Here is a 15173-nt window from a genome sequence, read left to right as displayed (position 1 = left end):
TGAGAGTCAACTTCAAAGAAAAATTTTACTGATTGCAAATACTGGCCCACTAAAGGCTAAAAAAAATTACTTCATGTAAAAATTATAAAGGACATGCAAATACATTTAATGAGACATGGAAACATTGGAGGAAATGTAAAAACATTTTTAACGCAACATTTCATTAAAGGTGAAAAAAAAAATCCACCCATCTATACATTTTCTTTTGCTTATACTGGGCTGTGTCGCGGTGGCAGCAGGCAAAACATGTCCACCCAGACATTTCTTTCCCCAGCAACATTTTCAAGCTCTTTCTGGGGGATTTCAAGACATTTCCAGAGTCCAGGGTCTACCCCGAGGTCTTCTGGATGCACCCGGAAGACCTCCACAAGGAGGCAACCAGGAAGCATCTTGATCAGAAGTCTGAAACCAACTTAACTGGCTCCTTTCGAGCTGAAGGACCTGCAGCTTTACTTCTAGCTACCTCTGGATTTCCAATCTCCTCGCCTGATCCCAAACACCTTCCTGAAGAATCTCATTCTTACCACTTGAACTTGCAGTCTTATTCTTGTGGTTGTTACTCAAAGCTCATGACTGTAGGTGAGGGTTGGAATGAAGATTGACCATTAAATTGAGAGCTTTGCCTTCTGGCTCAAAAAAGAAACCCTGCAAGGATAAAGATCTAGACAACTGTCCCATGACCAGGACGAAATCCGCATTGATCCGATTGTAGCCAAGTTTAGACAGTTGGCAGGATTCTCCTTTCCAGCACCCTAAAGTAGACTTTCCCAGTGGGTCTGAATAGTGTGATACCCCGATAATTGGAGACTTCTGGTCCTCCTTTTTAAAGCTAGGAACCACCAACCTGGTCTGACACTCCACAGGTACTGTCCCAGTCTTCCATGCTACATTGAAGAGGTGTGCTGACCATGACAGACCTCAGGGTGAATGTCATCTACACCTGGCGCCTTGCAACTTAGGAGCTATTTAACCATCTCAGCTGTTAACTCCAAAAATGATAAGCGATCTCTTTCTGATGCAGCAGGGATGTTTTTAATGGAATATTATGATCAGGAGAGTACAGGAGAACATCTAATGATGAGCTGTGTCACTTTTTATCATTTGTTTGTAGCCTGACAAATGCTTTAATTGTGGCTGCTGTGGTGGTTTTATCCTGGAATGGTTAACATGGTCAGAACCCAGAGAATTAGAGCTTTCTGGGGATGCATAACATGGTATACTTTTGAGTGGTGACTTTGTGAATAACTGAATAGTTAAAAAAAATCCGCCGGCCAGCCAGTGGGCCGTCTGATTTTTTAAAGAGTTGGTTTGGCTTACTTCCAGTTGAAGCCTGAAGCAATTTGCTTGCATTGAGAACAAACAATTTTCCTGCTTTCGTGGAAGATTTGTTGTTTTTTTCTATCTTTATAATCTAATTGTATTTTAAACTGACTTGGGGGCTGCACTGTGAAAAGAGGAGGACTGCATTTGACCCTCAGGCCACTAGTTGTCCACCCCTGATCTCGATCATTTCTGATTCTTCATCTCCTGTTTATGTGTCCCTCTGTTCCTCTGCCTTGTAAAATGTTTTGCATGTAACCTTAGGGGCCTCCATACAAAAGTGATGAAAGATGCTTGTCAAGTCTGAAGAGTTGCTGACTCATCTGGTTTTTCCTCTATAAAATGAAAAAGTTACATCCAGAAGTTGAGGGCATGTGTCAGGGACGTGCTGTCACCTTCTGGACGTTTAATTATCTCCTGTCAAACCCCTTTTTTCACACCCTTTTTATCCAGTCAGTCGAGCTGTCTTCTCCTTGCCTGCAGCGTTTCATTCAGCCTCATTCACATGGCACAGATTTGGATAAAGGAAATTACCGGCGCAGTTAACTGCTGATGCAATGCTCTCCAGAATAATTAACCATCTATTTTTAGTCTCTCACAACCTTCCTTTGGGTCACACTCCATCTCTAGCAGAGGAGGAGACAGCAGGGTAAAGGACGGAGGGTTTTTATTCTGCTGCTGCTGCATGGTCCCCAACCAGCAGAGAGACAGAGAGCTCAATTATCTCGCCTTCACCTCAGCCGACCGACAGACGGTCACAGGGGACACTGAGATCATCTCATTGGATGACATCACAGCGCGTCGCGGATGCTCGCTTTCAATAAGTCTCTCTTCATGTCGGATAGGTTTGACTTTGCTCTGCTGGAGTCAGAGCCTGAGAGCAGCTTTGTCTCAACAATTAGTGAGAATATCTCAAATAATGCTGTGGATTTACTTCTGGGTTGTTGGAGAATGATGCCAAATATTTATTGACTTTTGCTTTAGTGCATCTGTCATTATTACTTGCTCTAAACATCAAATCATCCTTCAATCTGTCCATTCACTTTGCTTCTTGCTCCCTCAAAAAGCTGATTTAATACTCAGTAGAGCAGACTAGAAGTTGACTCACATTTTTATGGTTGAATTGTAGTTGTATTTTATATAAGATTTTATATGTCTTCTTAGCTTTGTAGTGCACTGAGACCTCCTACAGGGGGCAGCGTAGCAGGATAAAAGGAGCACAGAATTCATCCTTAATCAGTCAACATGCTTTTACTTCCTTGTTCAACATAGCTAAACTAAAACCTCCCAATGAGCAATATGATTAGGATCCTACAGTATGGACAGCTGAATTATACAAAGTGATAATTCATTCTGTATGTGTTCATTTAAATGAATGAATTAATATATTATCAAAAGACTGGAAAAATTATTTGGTCTATTCAAAGGGCCATCTTATACCATTAAAAAGCCTCTTTATTTCTCTTTTAAATGGTGCCACATTTATGCAGAGTTGAGCATGTGGCCCTTTGCAAAATTTGCCAGATCTTTTCTGTCAAAGCCAAACAGCTGATTCTACCATTCATTTTTGTTTGGTGTTGTTTGGTGGACTAGATTATTTAGGGCTGAAGAAACAAGACATATTGGCAATGTAAAATTTTATTAATTTAACATTCAGGAGTCTCGGTAGTGTGTAGAAGAACCACACACAGCTACAATGGCCTGGAACCTCTTCATGCTGGTCACCAGCCTTGCAACACGCTGCTGTGGGATGGCATCCCATTCTTCAACCAGCATTTGCCTCAAACCAGCCAGTGTGGTTGTGTTGGTCACTCTGGTACGAACAGCACGCCCAAGCTGATCCCACAAGTGTTCAATGGGGTTGAGGTCAGGACTGCTGGCAGGTCATTCCATCCTCTCCACTCCCAATTTCTGGAGATAGTCTCAGATAAACCCCGCTCTGTGGGGGGAGCATTGTCATCTTGGAGGATAGAGTTTAGTCCCAGACTGTGAAGATATGGGATTGCCACTGCAGAATCTCATCTTGATGTTTCTCTGTATTGAGATCGCCTCCAATGATGACAAGCATTGTTTTTCCAGTGAGGGAGATGCTGCCCCACCTCATCACACTGCCTCCACCAAAAGATGTTACTCCATTGTTGCAGCAATCAGCGTAGTGTTTCAGATTGTCGACCAGAGAGCCGTCGGCCATATCGTCCTGCAAACATTGTTTACAAATCTATAGAAGACAGCCTACGCTTCCTAAGTGCTGACAGGTTGAGGAAACAGTCCTCTTGGGATGACCCCTTTGCAGCCCATCTCTGACATCCCTGTTATATGGAACTTGACCTCAAGCATGGAGATGGTACTAGAGCTCACTCTAAGTAATGCTGCTACGGGGAGTGGGTGGCCTAGTGGTTGGAGGTACTCCCCATGTGCACGGGCGGCCCGGGTTCCGGTCCGGCCTGGGGCTCCTTGCCGCATGTCTCTCCCCCACTCTTGACCCTGTTTCTGACTCTATCCACTGTCCTCCTCTATCTAATATAGGCCCGAAAATGCCCCAAAAAATAAATCTTTAAAAAAATAAGTAATGCTGCTACTTGATTTAGTGGAACACCAGCTTTAAGTTGAAATATCTGAAGGGTGCTATCTAGATCAGTCAAATGTGGCCTGCTGATTCTTGGAGCAGAAACCTCATGACCACTGTAGTAGGGCCCATGCTTACAGGTGCTGGCAACCAGGTGCCAGTCAGGAACCTGGTTGTCTTGCATTTAACACCAAAAATGTCATCTTATGTCATCTTTTAATGCATGTTTAACTTAGCTTTGATTCGCTGCAATTTAAAAAATGATTTTCAATACAATAACTGACTTTCCATTGAGTTCTTGTTGCCCCTTAAGTCAGCAGAGCTCACCAGTACAGCCCCAGTTTAGTCAATAAGTAACTTTTGCTGCAGGTCTGCATTCAAGTTCCTGGTTTTCTCAGTTAATCAAAACAAACTCTGAGTTGATGTGTTTACCTGTTCAGAACAGCTTATTCTCAGCACTAAATGACCTTTCTGCCCTATTTTTTTGAGAGTTTGAAAAGTAGTTTGGTTGAAAATGTTGTAAATAAGCTCTCATGCTAAATAGAAATTTCTCAAAGTTGATATTTTTGGCCTTTCTGTGTCTTGCTAGGATCTATATTGAAATTTTGATGATCCTCAGTGTTTCTATATGTGTTTTTGCTGTGTATTTAATGTCAAATCATGATTCTCCAGCTCTCCAGTTTTCTTCTCCTGGAGGATAAAATTCACCAAGAACGCAGACTGAACTGACAGGAACACGGCAGATACGACAACAGAAACCATCACTGCTGTTTGTTCTTCTTCTGTGGTTTTTCTCCGACCTGTTTCTGTGTGCTGAAGGATTCCGACTCCATTCAATGTTTCCCCAAATACCAATCAAGTCATCTTTGTCCTACTTCTCATCACCGTGTCAGTTTTTCCTCCTTGCTGTGGCTGGCTCAGCCGAGCTTTCACCGAGCCAAAACTCAGACACATTCTGCCTCAATGTTCACAACAACTTTAGAGAAGTTATTAATATGTCTTCAGCGCTGGCACAGACAGACCCTGCTGAGAGTCTGCTGGTAGGACATGGATGCCTGAATGTCTGCGTGATTGTTTTTAGAGCGACTTTTTTTGTTGATGGGCAAGTTTAAGGGTTTTGAGCACAATCAATATGGCAGAAAATTGTAATATCTTGGATGACTGTATTGAATTAATGAAATACTGCTGCCAAGTCTAAATCTTTTTCAGACAAGTAGAGCACTTGTCAATTTACTGATGAGCTCAGCAGAAGCTCCAAATTCATCCAAACAAAGCCATCAAAATAATTGAAAATCCAATTCAACAGCAATTTACTTAGACTTTTTTGCAGCTCCAAGTTGTTAGGATATCTTGCAGTCACACACATTTGCACTCAGTTTAATGACCTAAACCGAGTTTGATTTGTCAGGTTTTTAAAGCAGGTCATTGTAAATGCCTGCAGATATCAGAGTGCTGCCTACAGACGGACACAGATTCAACTGCTGCTCTCGCCTGATGGACACAGATTCTGTCCACTGTACATAGCCAAGCTATACTGGTCTACGCTATCATGAGCACAACGTACTTGTGCACTGGTGTGTCCACATTGCTCTGCAATACTCTGCCTAATTTCCTGCTTGTTTATGTACAGGAAACCAAGGGTACTTGATTTCTGCCAATATTTACAGCCAAAACATTGGTTGTGACAGAAGCAAATAAGAGTATAAATCAGCTGTCAATACCGGCCTTTACTATAATACTGTAAATATTGGCCTGTATCAGCTGTAGATATCAGTCTAGATCAGCTAAAATTAATGACCTGTTTCAACTTTTAATATCGCCATATATTAGCTGTAAATATTGGCCTATATCATCTGTAAATATTGGCCTATATCAGCCTATATCAGCTGTAAATATCAGCCTATATCAGCTGTAAATATTGGCCTAGACCAGAGGTAAATATCAGCCTAGATCAGCTGTAAATATTGGCCCATTTTAGTTGTAAATATCTGCCTGTAACAGCTGTAAATATTGGCCTATATCAGCTAAAAAATATTAGTCTAGATTTGAGGTGAATAAAGGCCAAGATCAGCTGAAAATATTGGCATATTTGAGCTGTGAATATTGGCCTAACAAAGCTGTAAGTATCGTCCTATTTCAGTTGTAAATATCAGCCTTTTTCTGCTGAAAATATTTGCCAATATCAGCTGTAAACATCAGCCTATATCAGCTGAAAATGTTAGCCTAGACCAGCTGTAAATATTTGCCTGTGTTTTCTGAAAATATTGGCCTATATCAACTGTAAGTATCAGCCTATGTTCACTAAGAATATTGGCCTTTATAAGCTGTTGATATCAAACTTTAACAGCTGTAAATATTTGCCTGTATATGCTGTAGATATCAGTCTAGATCATCTGAAATTATTGTCCTATTTCAGCTTTAAATAGCAGCCTATAACAGCTGAAAATATTTGTCTAGATCAGCTGAAAATATTGGCCTAATTTAGCTGAAAATATCGGCATGTAACAGCTGTAAATATCAGCCAGCCTAGATCAACTGTAAATATCAGCCTACATTAGCTGTATCAGCCTACATCTGCTGAAAAACTGTCCTATTTCAGCTTTAAATATTGGACTATGACTGTAAATACACTGCCTGGCCAAAAAAAAATGTAGCCACCAAAAAAAAGGTCACACACTCTAATATTTCGTTGGACTGCCTTTAGCTTTGATTACAGCACGCATTCGCTGTGGCATTGTTTCAATAAGCTTCTGCAATGTCACAAGATTTATTTCCATACAGTGTTGCATTAATTTTTCACCAAATCTTGTATCGATGATGGGAGAGTCTGACCACTGCGCAAAGCCTTCTCCAGCACATCCCAAAGATTAAGGTCTGGACTCTGTGGTGGCCAATCCATGTGTGAAAATGATGCCTCATGCTCCCTGAACCACTCTTTCTCAATTTGAGCCTGATGAATCCTGGCATTGCCATCTTGGAATATGCCCGTGCCATTAGGGAAGAAAAAATCCATTGATGGAATAACCTGGTCATTCAGTATATTCAGGTAGTCAGCTGACCTCATTCTTTGGGCACATAATGTTGCTGAACCTAGACCTGACCAACTGCAGCAACCCCAGATCATAGCACTGCCCCCACAGGCTTGTCCAGTAGGCACTAGGCATTATGGGTGCATCACTTCACCTGCCTCTCTTCTTACCCTGATGCGCCCATCACTCTGGAACAGAGTAAATCTGGACTCATCAGACCACATGACCTTCTTCCATTCCTCCAGAGTCCAATCTTTATGCTCCCTAGCAAACTGAAGCCTTTCTTTGCATGCCAATGATTGGACCCTTCTTAAATAGACAAACATCTTTTCCACGACCACAGGATGTGTCTTTCGACATGGTTGTTTAAGAAATGAGAAGTTACTCATTGCATCGGCTGGGGTTAAATAACTTGTTGCCAGCTGACAGATAATCGCCCATGCAGTAATTATCCAGTAGGAGGCTCGTACCTATTTACTTAGTTAAATCCAGGTGGCAACTTTTTTTTGGCCAGGCAGTGTATTTGCCTATATATTCACTGAGAATATTTGCGAGTATGAAAAACTAAAGTCTCATTCACAGTTAGTTTTGAGATGTGATATTTACACTCCTGTAATGTACTGTAAACATTTACTTTACTGCTACCTTTACTAAAGAAGTTGTGGAGGCAGCAAGCAAGGATGAAGTGATTTGCCTTCTGTGCTTGCTTCCAAGGCAGTAACAGAGGCAAAACACGTTCAGCAGAGCCAGCTGGCATGTATGCATGTCATGCTCTCTCACTTTCTCACAACACTGAAATGCACTGTGAATGAGCATACAGGGAAACCTGATTTCACAACTAAATATAAATGTCTTAATGCACAATGAATGCAGAGCCTTGTGAAGGTATTGTCATTAAAATGAACTGTGAAAACACCGACTAAGAATTCATTGAAGTCCATGAAAATAGCTAAATTACCCAGAAGTAGCTCGACTAAACATTTTATAAAATGTTATTTGACATTCCCTTCCTTGACTGTGAACAAACTGAATATCTTCCAGCAACAAAAAATGAAACATGCACACTTTTGCTATGTATCAGGATACAATCCAGGTAAAAACTGCTGTGTAATGAAAATAAATCAGCTCATAAATCATCTGGCATAGCACCAATGATAACATTTATGATCATGCTGCAGCTCAGCCTCATTGTTATTCACATTTGGAGGATCGCTGCTTTAACAGGCTCATCACACAAAGGTCACAGATTAGTTTTGTACGTGTGTCCGTCAGCCGCCACGCTTCCTGTCAAAACGTCCTTCAGCAGACGCTCAACCTCAACGCCATCCCTCATAGTCAGTCTCTGAGGATGTGCACACAAGCTAAACGCCTCAAATGGCAAATTTGAATTCCTCTGAAGCCTTCACTTTGACGACCCTGGCCGGGCCCTTGGGGGGAATCCATCTGTGGGCCCTTCATGGCTCCCTGCTCATCCCAGCATCAGATATGAGGTCACAGAGAGATAATGGGGCGGGGTCAAGCTCTCATGCAGGTTTTATCAGCCACTCTCATTGAAAGGTGGATAAAGACGGATGAACAGAGGAGGCTTCTTCATCAGTTAATGGAGTGAACGAGGGCCCACTGAGGACCCCATTAGAGCTAATTACAGTGGGAGATAAGGAGTTCAGATGTGAAGCCCTCATCTTTTCTGCTCTCTCTCTTCTGTTCTGCAAAGCATCAACGTGAAGGTAGACCGAGTAAGAACCATTAATCCTTTAGCACAAAGTTTATGTCTTACATTAAACTAAAAGAAAGTTCTTGATGGATTTAGAGCTGGATGACATGACTTGAAATTTACTTAAGCATAATTTTTTTTTTTTTTTTGTCTTCGTAGTAATTGTATTGTAGTAATACAACTACAATACAAATCTAAGGGATTGGGTTTGAAATGCATCTTTAGGGGTGAAAACTCCCCCTTATCCCCTTAAAAAAAAAGCCTTTCATCTAATACTTGTGTCTACTACTCACCCGATGTGAAAAGAGGCCAAATATCTGCAAAGAGGAACGAAGGCGGGCGTGGTTAGCTTTCAATGCTAGCCACGCTGTAAAGAGTGTTATCAGGCTAACGTCACACCCAGTCTTTTTTGTGTTCTCTCATCTTTAGACTAGTTTTGACTATTCTAAATATAGATTTACGTTTACTTGACAAGGTAATTATGCCGCTAAGAACATCCCTAACTTATACTAGCTCAGTTACACACAGACTGTCTCGTGTTAGACTGCGGTGCGTTCATGGTCTACTGCAAACTATGGGACGGATTTGGATGAGTCTCTTGGATCAGTGCCATCAGTCAGATATCCGATCTATTAATTACGTCCATATCGGACCCGATACCAATATTGGATCAGATCAGTCCCATCCCTAGTTTTATCAGCATAATATCATCTGTAAAAATTGGCCTATATCGGCAGTAAAATTTGCCCATTTTGGTTGAAAAGTACTTGCCTAAATCTGCTGTAAATATGTGACTAGATCAACAGTAAATATATGCTTAAATTGGATGTAAATATCTGCAAAGATCGCCTGTAGTTATCGGCCCATATTGGCTGTATTGGCTGGAAATATCTGACTATATTGAAGTTAATTATCTGCTTCAATTGGATGATGAAATTGACCTATGTTAGCCTTTATCTACTGTAAGTATCAGCCAATGTTGGCTGTAAATATCTGCCTATATCAGCTGTAAATATCTGCATATATTGACTGTAAATATTGGCTGTTTTGGGCCATAATGGCATTAATATCAGCCTGAGTTGGGTAAAAAACTCTCCCTATATCTGCTGGAAATTTCTGTCTTTTTGGGCTGAAAATTGTACCCCATTTTGGCTGTTAATATCCACCTATGTCTGCTGTGAATACCTTTCTATGTCAGCTATCAATTTTTGCCTATATTGGCTGTAAATATCGGCTTATATCAGTTGTGCATATCAGCTGTAAATATTTGCCTGTATTAGTGATGACTATCAATGGATATGCGCTGATTGATTTTTATTGAGCTGTAAGATTTATGGACTTCCTGTAGTTTTGAGCGCCAGTTCTATTGACCCTAGACATAATATGCACTAGAAGACACTCCACAAAATGATATCAGGATCAATAAGAAAAAATGACAGACTCCAGCAAATCTTCTCTGTTCATTTAGATGTAGAGTCAGTCCTAGAACAACCTCCTGATTTCAAACTCTTCTCAGACATCGTTCTGCAGGCTGCAAATTAAACATCACAGCCAAGTCACAAGAAGCAGAATGTTTTTTTTATGCTCTTTATTTAAATCAATATTTGATAATTTCTGGAATAATCAGGTTAGAAGTAAACAGCCTGATATGTACAGCTCCGCTCTGCCTTGGTCTATTATCATGCCGTCTGTGTTCTGCAGGGCGTAGAGGGAATTGTCACAGTGTAATACCAATTATGATAAACTAGGTGAAAATTGCACATCTCACTGTTATTCCTCGCTGAGGGATTAGCTGCCGCAGGATCTTAAGCAGGGTTTGATTTGCTGTTCAAAATCCGTCATTCTCTCTCAAAGCAATCAGGCTCTTTTCATTTGTAATTCATGAAACGCCAAAAACGGATTTAGATTCAGAGCAGGATTATGAGACAATCGCTGCATCGAGGAAATGTAAAAGGTAATTTACTTTACAGATTCCGGCAGGAAAGCCACAGCAGAGCAGAACGGAGGGATGTTTTTGTATTATGATGAGCTATTTTGTCTCTCAGGGTGTCATTTATTGCTGCATGAATGACACTGGCTGCACTCATTCATCCATCATTGTATGAGTATTTGTCTATGAGGCCGTCAGGATGATGTCTCCTCAAGATTGTTGTCAAATTTATCCATCACAAAGATGATATATTTAAGAGCTTACTGTCTACAGTTCTTGGCTTGCATGCCAGACATCAAGTCAAGCCTAATTATTAATAAAGCAGATTTAAAGGCAAGATATGTTGACCAAAGCACCGTACAAATAAAAGATAAAAATAATGGTATTATTTGTTTGAAAACAATCGTAAATGAAAGGTCAGCATTAATGGCACTTTATCAGAACCTAGAACCTTGTGTGAGGGTTACCCAAGGCAGTATCAGCTTGCCAGTTTGTTTTTCTTTATATAGTCTTATAAGTACTTGAGTTTTTGAAATTGAAATTGAAATTCTCAAACAATACCATCTCTGCTGAAAACAACAGTGTCATATCTGACTCATTTTCAGGGGTGAAAATGTTTGAAAACTGAAGATAACCATTGTTCTTGTTCTCTTGTTCTACTTTTACAAGCCTTTCAGTCCGGCTGCCATGAAGCATCCCCACAACATGATGCTGCCACCACTGGCTTCACAGTGAGGGTGGTGTGTTTGTGGTGATGTGCAGTGTTTGGTGTTTGCTGAATGTTTTTTGTATCCATCCCCTGGCTAGCACTTTTTAATAACCTTTTCTTTGAGATTCTAGTAGTGTTCCGTTTTCTTCATGGTGTAATGGTAGCCAGGAATACTGATTAACCAGTGAATGGATCTTCCAGACACAGGTGTCTTTATACTTCGATCACTTGAGACACATTCACGGCACTCAGGTGATTTTGCAACTACTAGCGCCAATTAGCAGCTCTGGGTGAAATAAGCAGAGGTCCTGTAGGAGCTACGAAACTCCTTGGCTATTCCCACACAGGCACCAATTGACAATTAAAGGTGTTGCAGGTGTGAAAACGTGTCCTTAATGTTCAATTGAACCTTGATGTCGCAACTTACGTGTAGACATTCAGTCCAAACAATCAAGGGTATGTTAACTTTTTATCAACCAGCTCTGTCTCGTCTCTCACTGATCATATTTGTCTCTCTCTCAGGTTAAACATCCTGCTTGGTGGCATGACTCCTCTCTACTTCCACATCGTCAACGTGTGTTTGCACTGCGCGGTCACCTGCCTGCTCATGCACACCTGTGAGCGCTGCACTTTCGAGGACTCACGGCTTGCCTTCGTCACTGCACTCTTCTTCGCTGTGCATCCAGTGCACACAGAGGCTGTGAGTACTTCGTGATCGTTTCTCCCTCAGTGTCTGTTACAAACACACAAAATAACTACCTAACACTAAACAGGTATAAAATGAGAGAGTGTTAAAGTTTTCTCACTTTGAATAGAAACTCTGACCTTTCCCAAAATGTTTAGTTTCACAGAAACGGCTCCAATAAGAGCTTTTACTGACCTTTACTTCCTCACTGTTGTGACAACAGAGCAAATTGATCACCTGTGGAGATCCTCTGGCTTGTATCTGAATTAAAAAATTGCATTTTGTCTTATTTATCTGGATAAAAAACAGCCTTGTGTTGGAGAACCAAAAGGGTTTTTTAAAGTCAGGGCAGAATTCATTCAGAGCTTAAACACAGGAGACATCTCCCCTCAGGGTCTGCTGGTTTTGTCCCAGTTTAGATCTCACACTAGCTATATATTAGGTAATAAGACCTCTGTATATTTTTCAACAGTGCTTTTTCTGGCTGTGAGGGGTTCATTTATTAAAGGAAAAATCTGTCTTGAAACCTCTCTAGTGGCAGCTACAAGCAAATCGTAGATGCACTGCCAGTGAAAATCAGGAGTGATTCAGCTGGTATCTGATTCTGATACAGATATCTATCTATAGCTACCAATAAAAAGTATTCACTCCCTGGGATATTTTACCTTTTTATTGATTTTATAAATTGATCATGGACTACATAAAAAAGAGAACTCTTTAATGTCAAAGTGAAAATGGATGTCCACAATGTAATATCAATTAAATAGAAATATGTGATGTCAAATAAGTCACTGTATGAATATGAGACTAAAATGGGGCTTTTTGGCAAGACGCTATGTTTGGTGAACACCAAACACTGCATATCACCACAAACACACCCTTCCCACCGTGAAGCACGGTGGTGGCAGCATCATGCTGTGGGGATGCTTCTCGCCAGCCAATACTGGAAGGCTTGTAAAGATAGAGGGTAAAATCAATGCAGCAAAATCTAAGTGAAATCTTGGAGAACAATATTATTCAGTCTGCAAAAAACTGCAGCTTGGGAGGAGCTTCATTTTCCAGTGACTGGAAGCATAGAGTGAAAGCTACAGAGAAATGGTTTAAAAGACAACAAGGTGAATGAAAACTGAATGTGCTGTGATTGCAACCAAAGGTTCCACTAAATTCTAACTTGAAGGGGTGAATATTTATACAGTAACTTATTTTACCTTACATAATTTTATTTAACTGACATCACTTTGAAATAATCTGTTTTTAATTTGACATTAAAGATTTTTTAAAATGTTTTTGTCTAAACGGCCAAGTTACTGTATATTACCATGATTTATTTATAAAATCAAGTGAAAGGGTAAAACATCCGAGGGTGTGAATACTTTCTATAGCTACTGTATACACTATTCTAGTTTTTTTTCTTTAAACAGATGAAAAGATATGATGTTCTAAAACTGTTTCTAGATGTCCTTCTGCTCTGAATGTCATTGGAGAATGTCTTCTAGAGCAGTGATTCTCAACTGGTCTAGCTTCAGGACCCACCACCATATCCTTAAAAGCAAATTGTGACCAAAAGTTCCTATGTTTTCGATCATATCTAAATGCTTTTAATTTTTGTCTCATTTTTTTCCAGGCACAATTTTCCGAGCCGCTGAAAATGGCTTCACAACCCACCTTTGGGTCCTGACCCATCGGTTGAGAATCAGTGTTCTAGAGAGCATGTTGCTGATCTCGCTCATTGACTGTGTAATACTCCTACATATTTTCTTTCACATTCAACCATGAAAATAAGTCCTATGTATAAGCAACCCTAATCTCATTATGTCACGCGATTTTGCCCTAAAGCTGACTCTCTCCTGCCCAAAATAAACCTCGGTTTTCTGATGCCTAGCCCACATGTAGGTGGGTATCCTTGAAAACAGAGGTGTTCCTTCTCTGTTACACTGTCATATGTGATTGCTTTTTTCTAATTTCAGACATTTTAGTCATTCATTAACTGATTGAGTGCCAGCCCTTTTATAAAACAGAAAGTGGCTTGTGCCAGCGTTTTTGGCCATTTTGAGTCATCTTTCAAGACCCACAGAATATTTTTTACTGTGACTCCGAAAACACCAAATAGCTCAAATGAAAGAAGAACCTCTCTATTTCATCATGGAATAAAACGTTTGTTTGCACCTTGTTCCGTTCTTGATTTATAAGTTAAATAGAGGCTAGTTTCACCAAAAAGACCACTTTTTTAAAGGAAAGCTGAGAAAAATGCATTTTTGTGAAAGAGAGTCTGTCAAGCAAAACAGTGATTTGAATGTTATAATTTTGCCTTCAATAACATAAAAGACATCTGAAAATTGTATTACAAATGTTATTTTATTGTAAAATAAATAACAATGCTTCCGGTCACTGTCATGCCATTCACACTCTGGAACTGGACAGCCTCCACGTGACCCCCCCATATGCCCACGTCCTTTCCTGCTTGTGTGTCACCTGGCACTGTAAATTATAGAAGTAATATAATATAAAATATGTTTTATATATCTAATATATAATATAGAACTTTTTTGGTGTTACCTTTTTTTCTGCCAACAGACGGTGTTGTAGAACTGCATGGGGCTTGGTCTTCTCTCAAGTCTGCTTCTGAAATCACAGGAGCATGAGTGATGGTTTCATTCGATAAATTTGGCTGAATAATCGGTGGGTTCCCAACGTTAACTTACCTCCATCACTCTGGGATGGAGAACAAGATCTGCACCGCTCACTCGGCAGCCATTCCTCAGAGTCTGGGTCAAAAAAGTCCATCTCTGAAGTGTTGTTACTGTATGCATCCAGCTGGCGAGAGGCTGCCTTTTTCCTCCGATGCATTCTTTAGCCTCTTGGCCAGCATGGGCAGATGAATGACTGCACTGATCCCTGGATTCACTGTTGTTAAATTCAGTGTCGGTTTCAGTGAGTAAGCGATTTCTCAGGCAAAAGTTTAAAGTTTCTTCCAGTGTCTATTTTAGAACTTTTAGCTTAGATTATCTCCGTAACGATTGCTCTACTCTTTGACCCCAGGGTCTCCTCCTCTGATCTCTGTGGCTTTGATCTACCGTCTCTTCCGTGTTCTGACTACGTATCCCAGAAGCCCCAAAATTACTCACAGGGAGCATGAGAACGCCCCCTTGTGCCAGCCGCCGAAAAAACACTTTGACGTATATATATGTCACTGGTACTCAAGTGTTGGTTTTTAAATGAC

At 40.5% G+C, this 15173-nt stretch overlaps 1 protein-coding gene across 1 annotated transcript in view; it reads left to right on the top strand.

Moving 5' to 3' along the window:
• tmtc1 (transmembrane O-mannosyltransferase targeting cadherins 1) overlaps positions 1–15173 on the top strand; it is a 131584-nt gene that overhangs the window by 12693 nt on the left and 103718 nt on the right. Inside the window, exon 2 of the mRNA XM_041781139.1 lies at positions 11791–11968. Within this exon, the coding sequence (XP_041637073.1) occupies positions 11791–11968 (178 nt within the window). The remainder of the gene's footprint in view (positions 1–11790; positions 11969–15173) is intronic.

This window comes from Cheilinus undulatus, linkage group 23, assembly GCF_018320785.1.
Source record: "Cheilinus undulatus linkage group 23, ASM1832078v1, whole genome shotgun sequence".
In the NCBI taxonomy this organism is placed as follows: Eukaryota; Metazoa; Chordata; class Actinopteri; order Labriformes; family Labridae; genus Cheilinus; species Cheilinus undulatus.
This window is presented reverse-complemented; position numbering and strand designations above follow the sequence as displayed.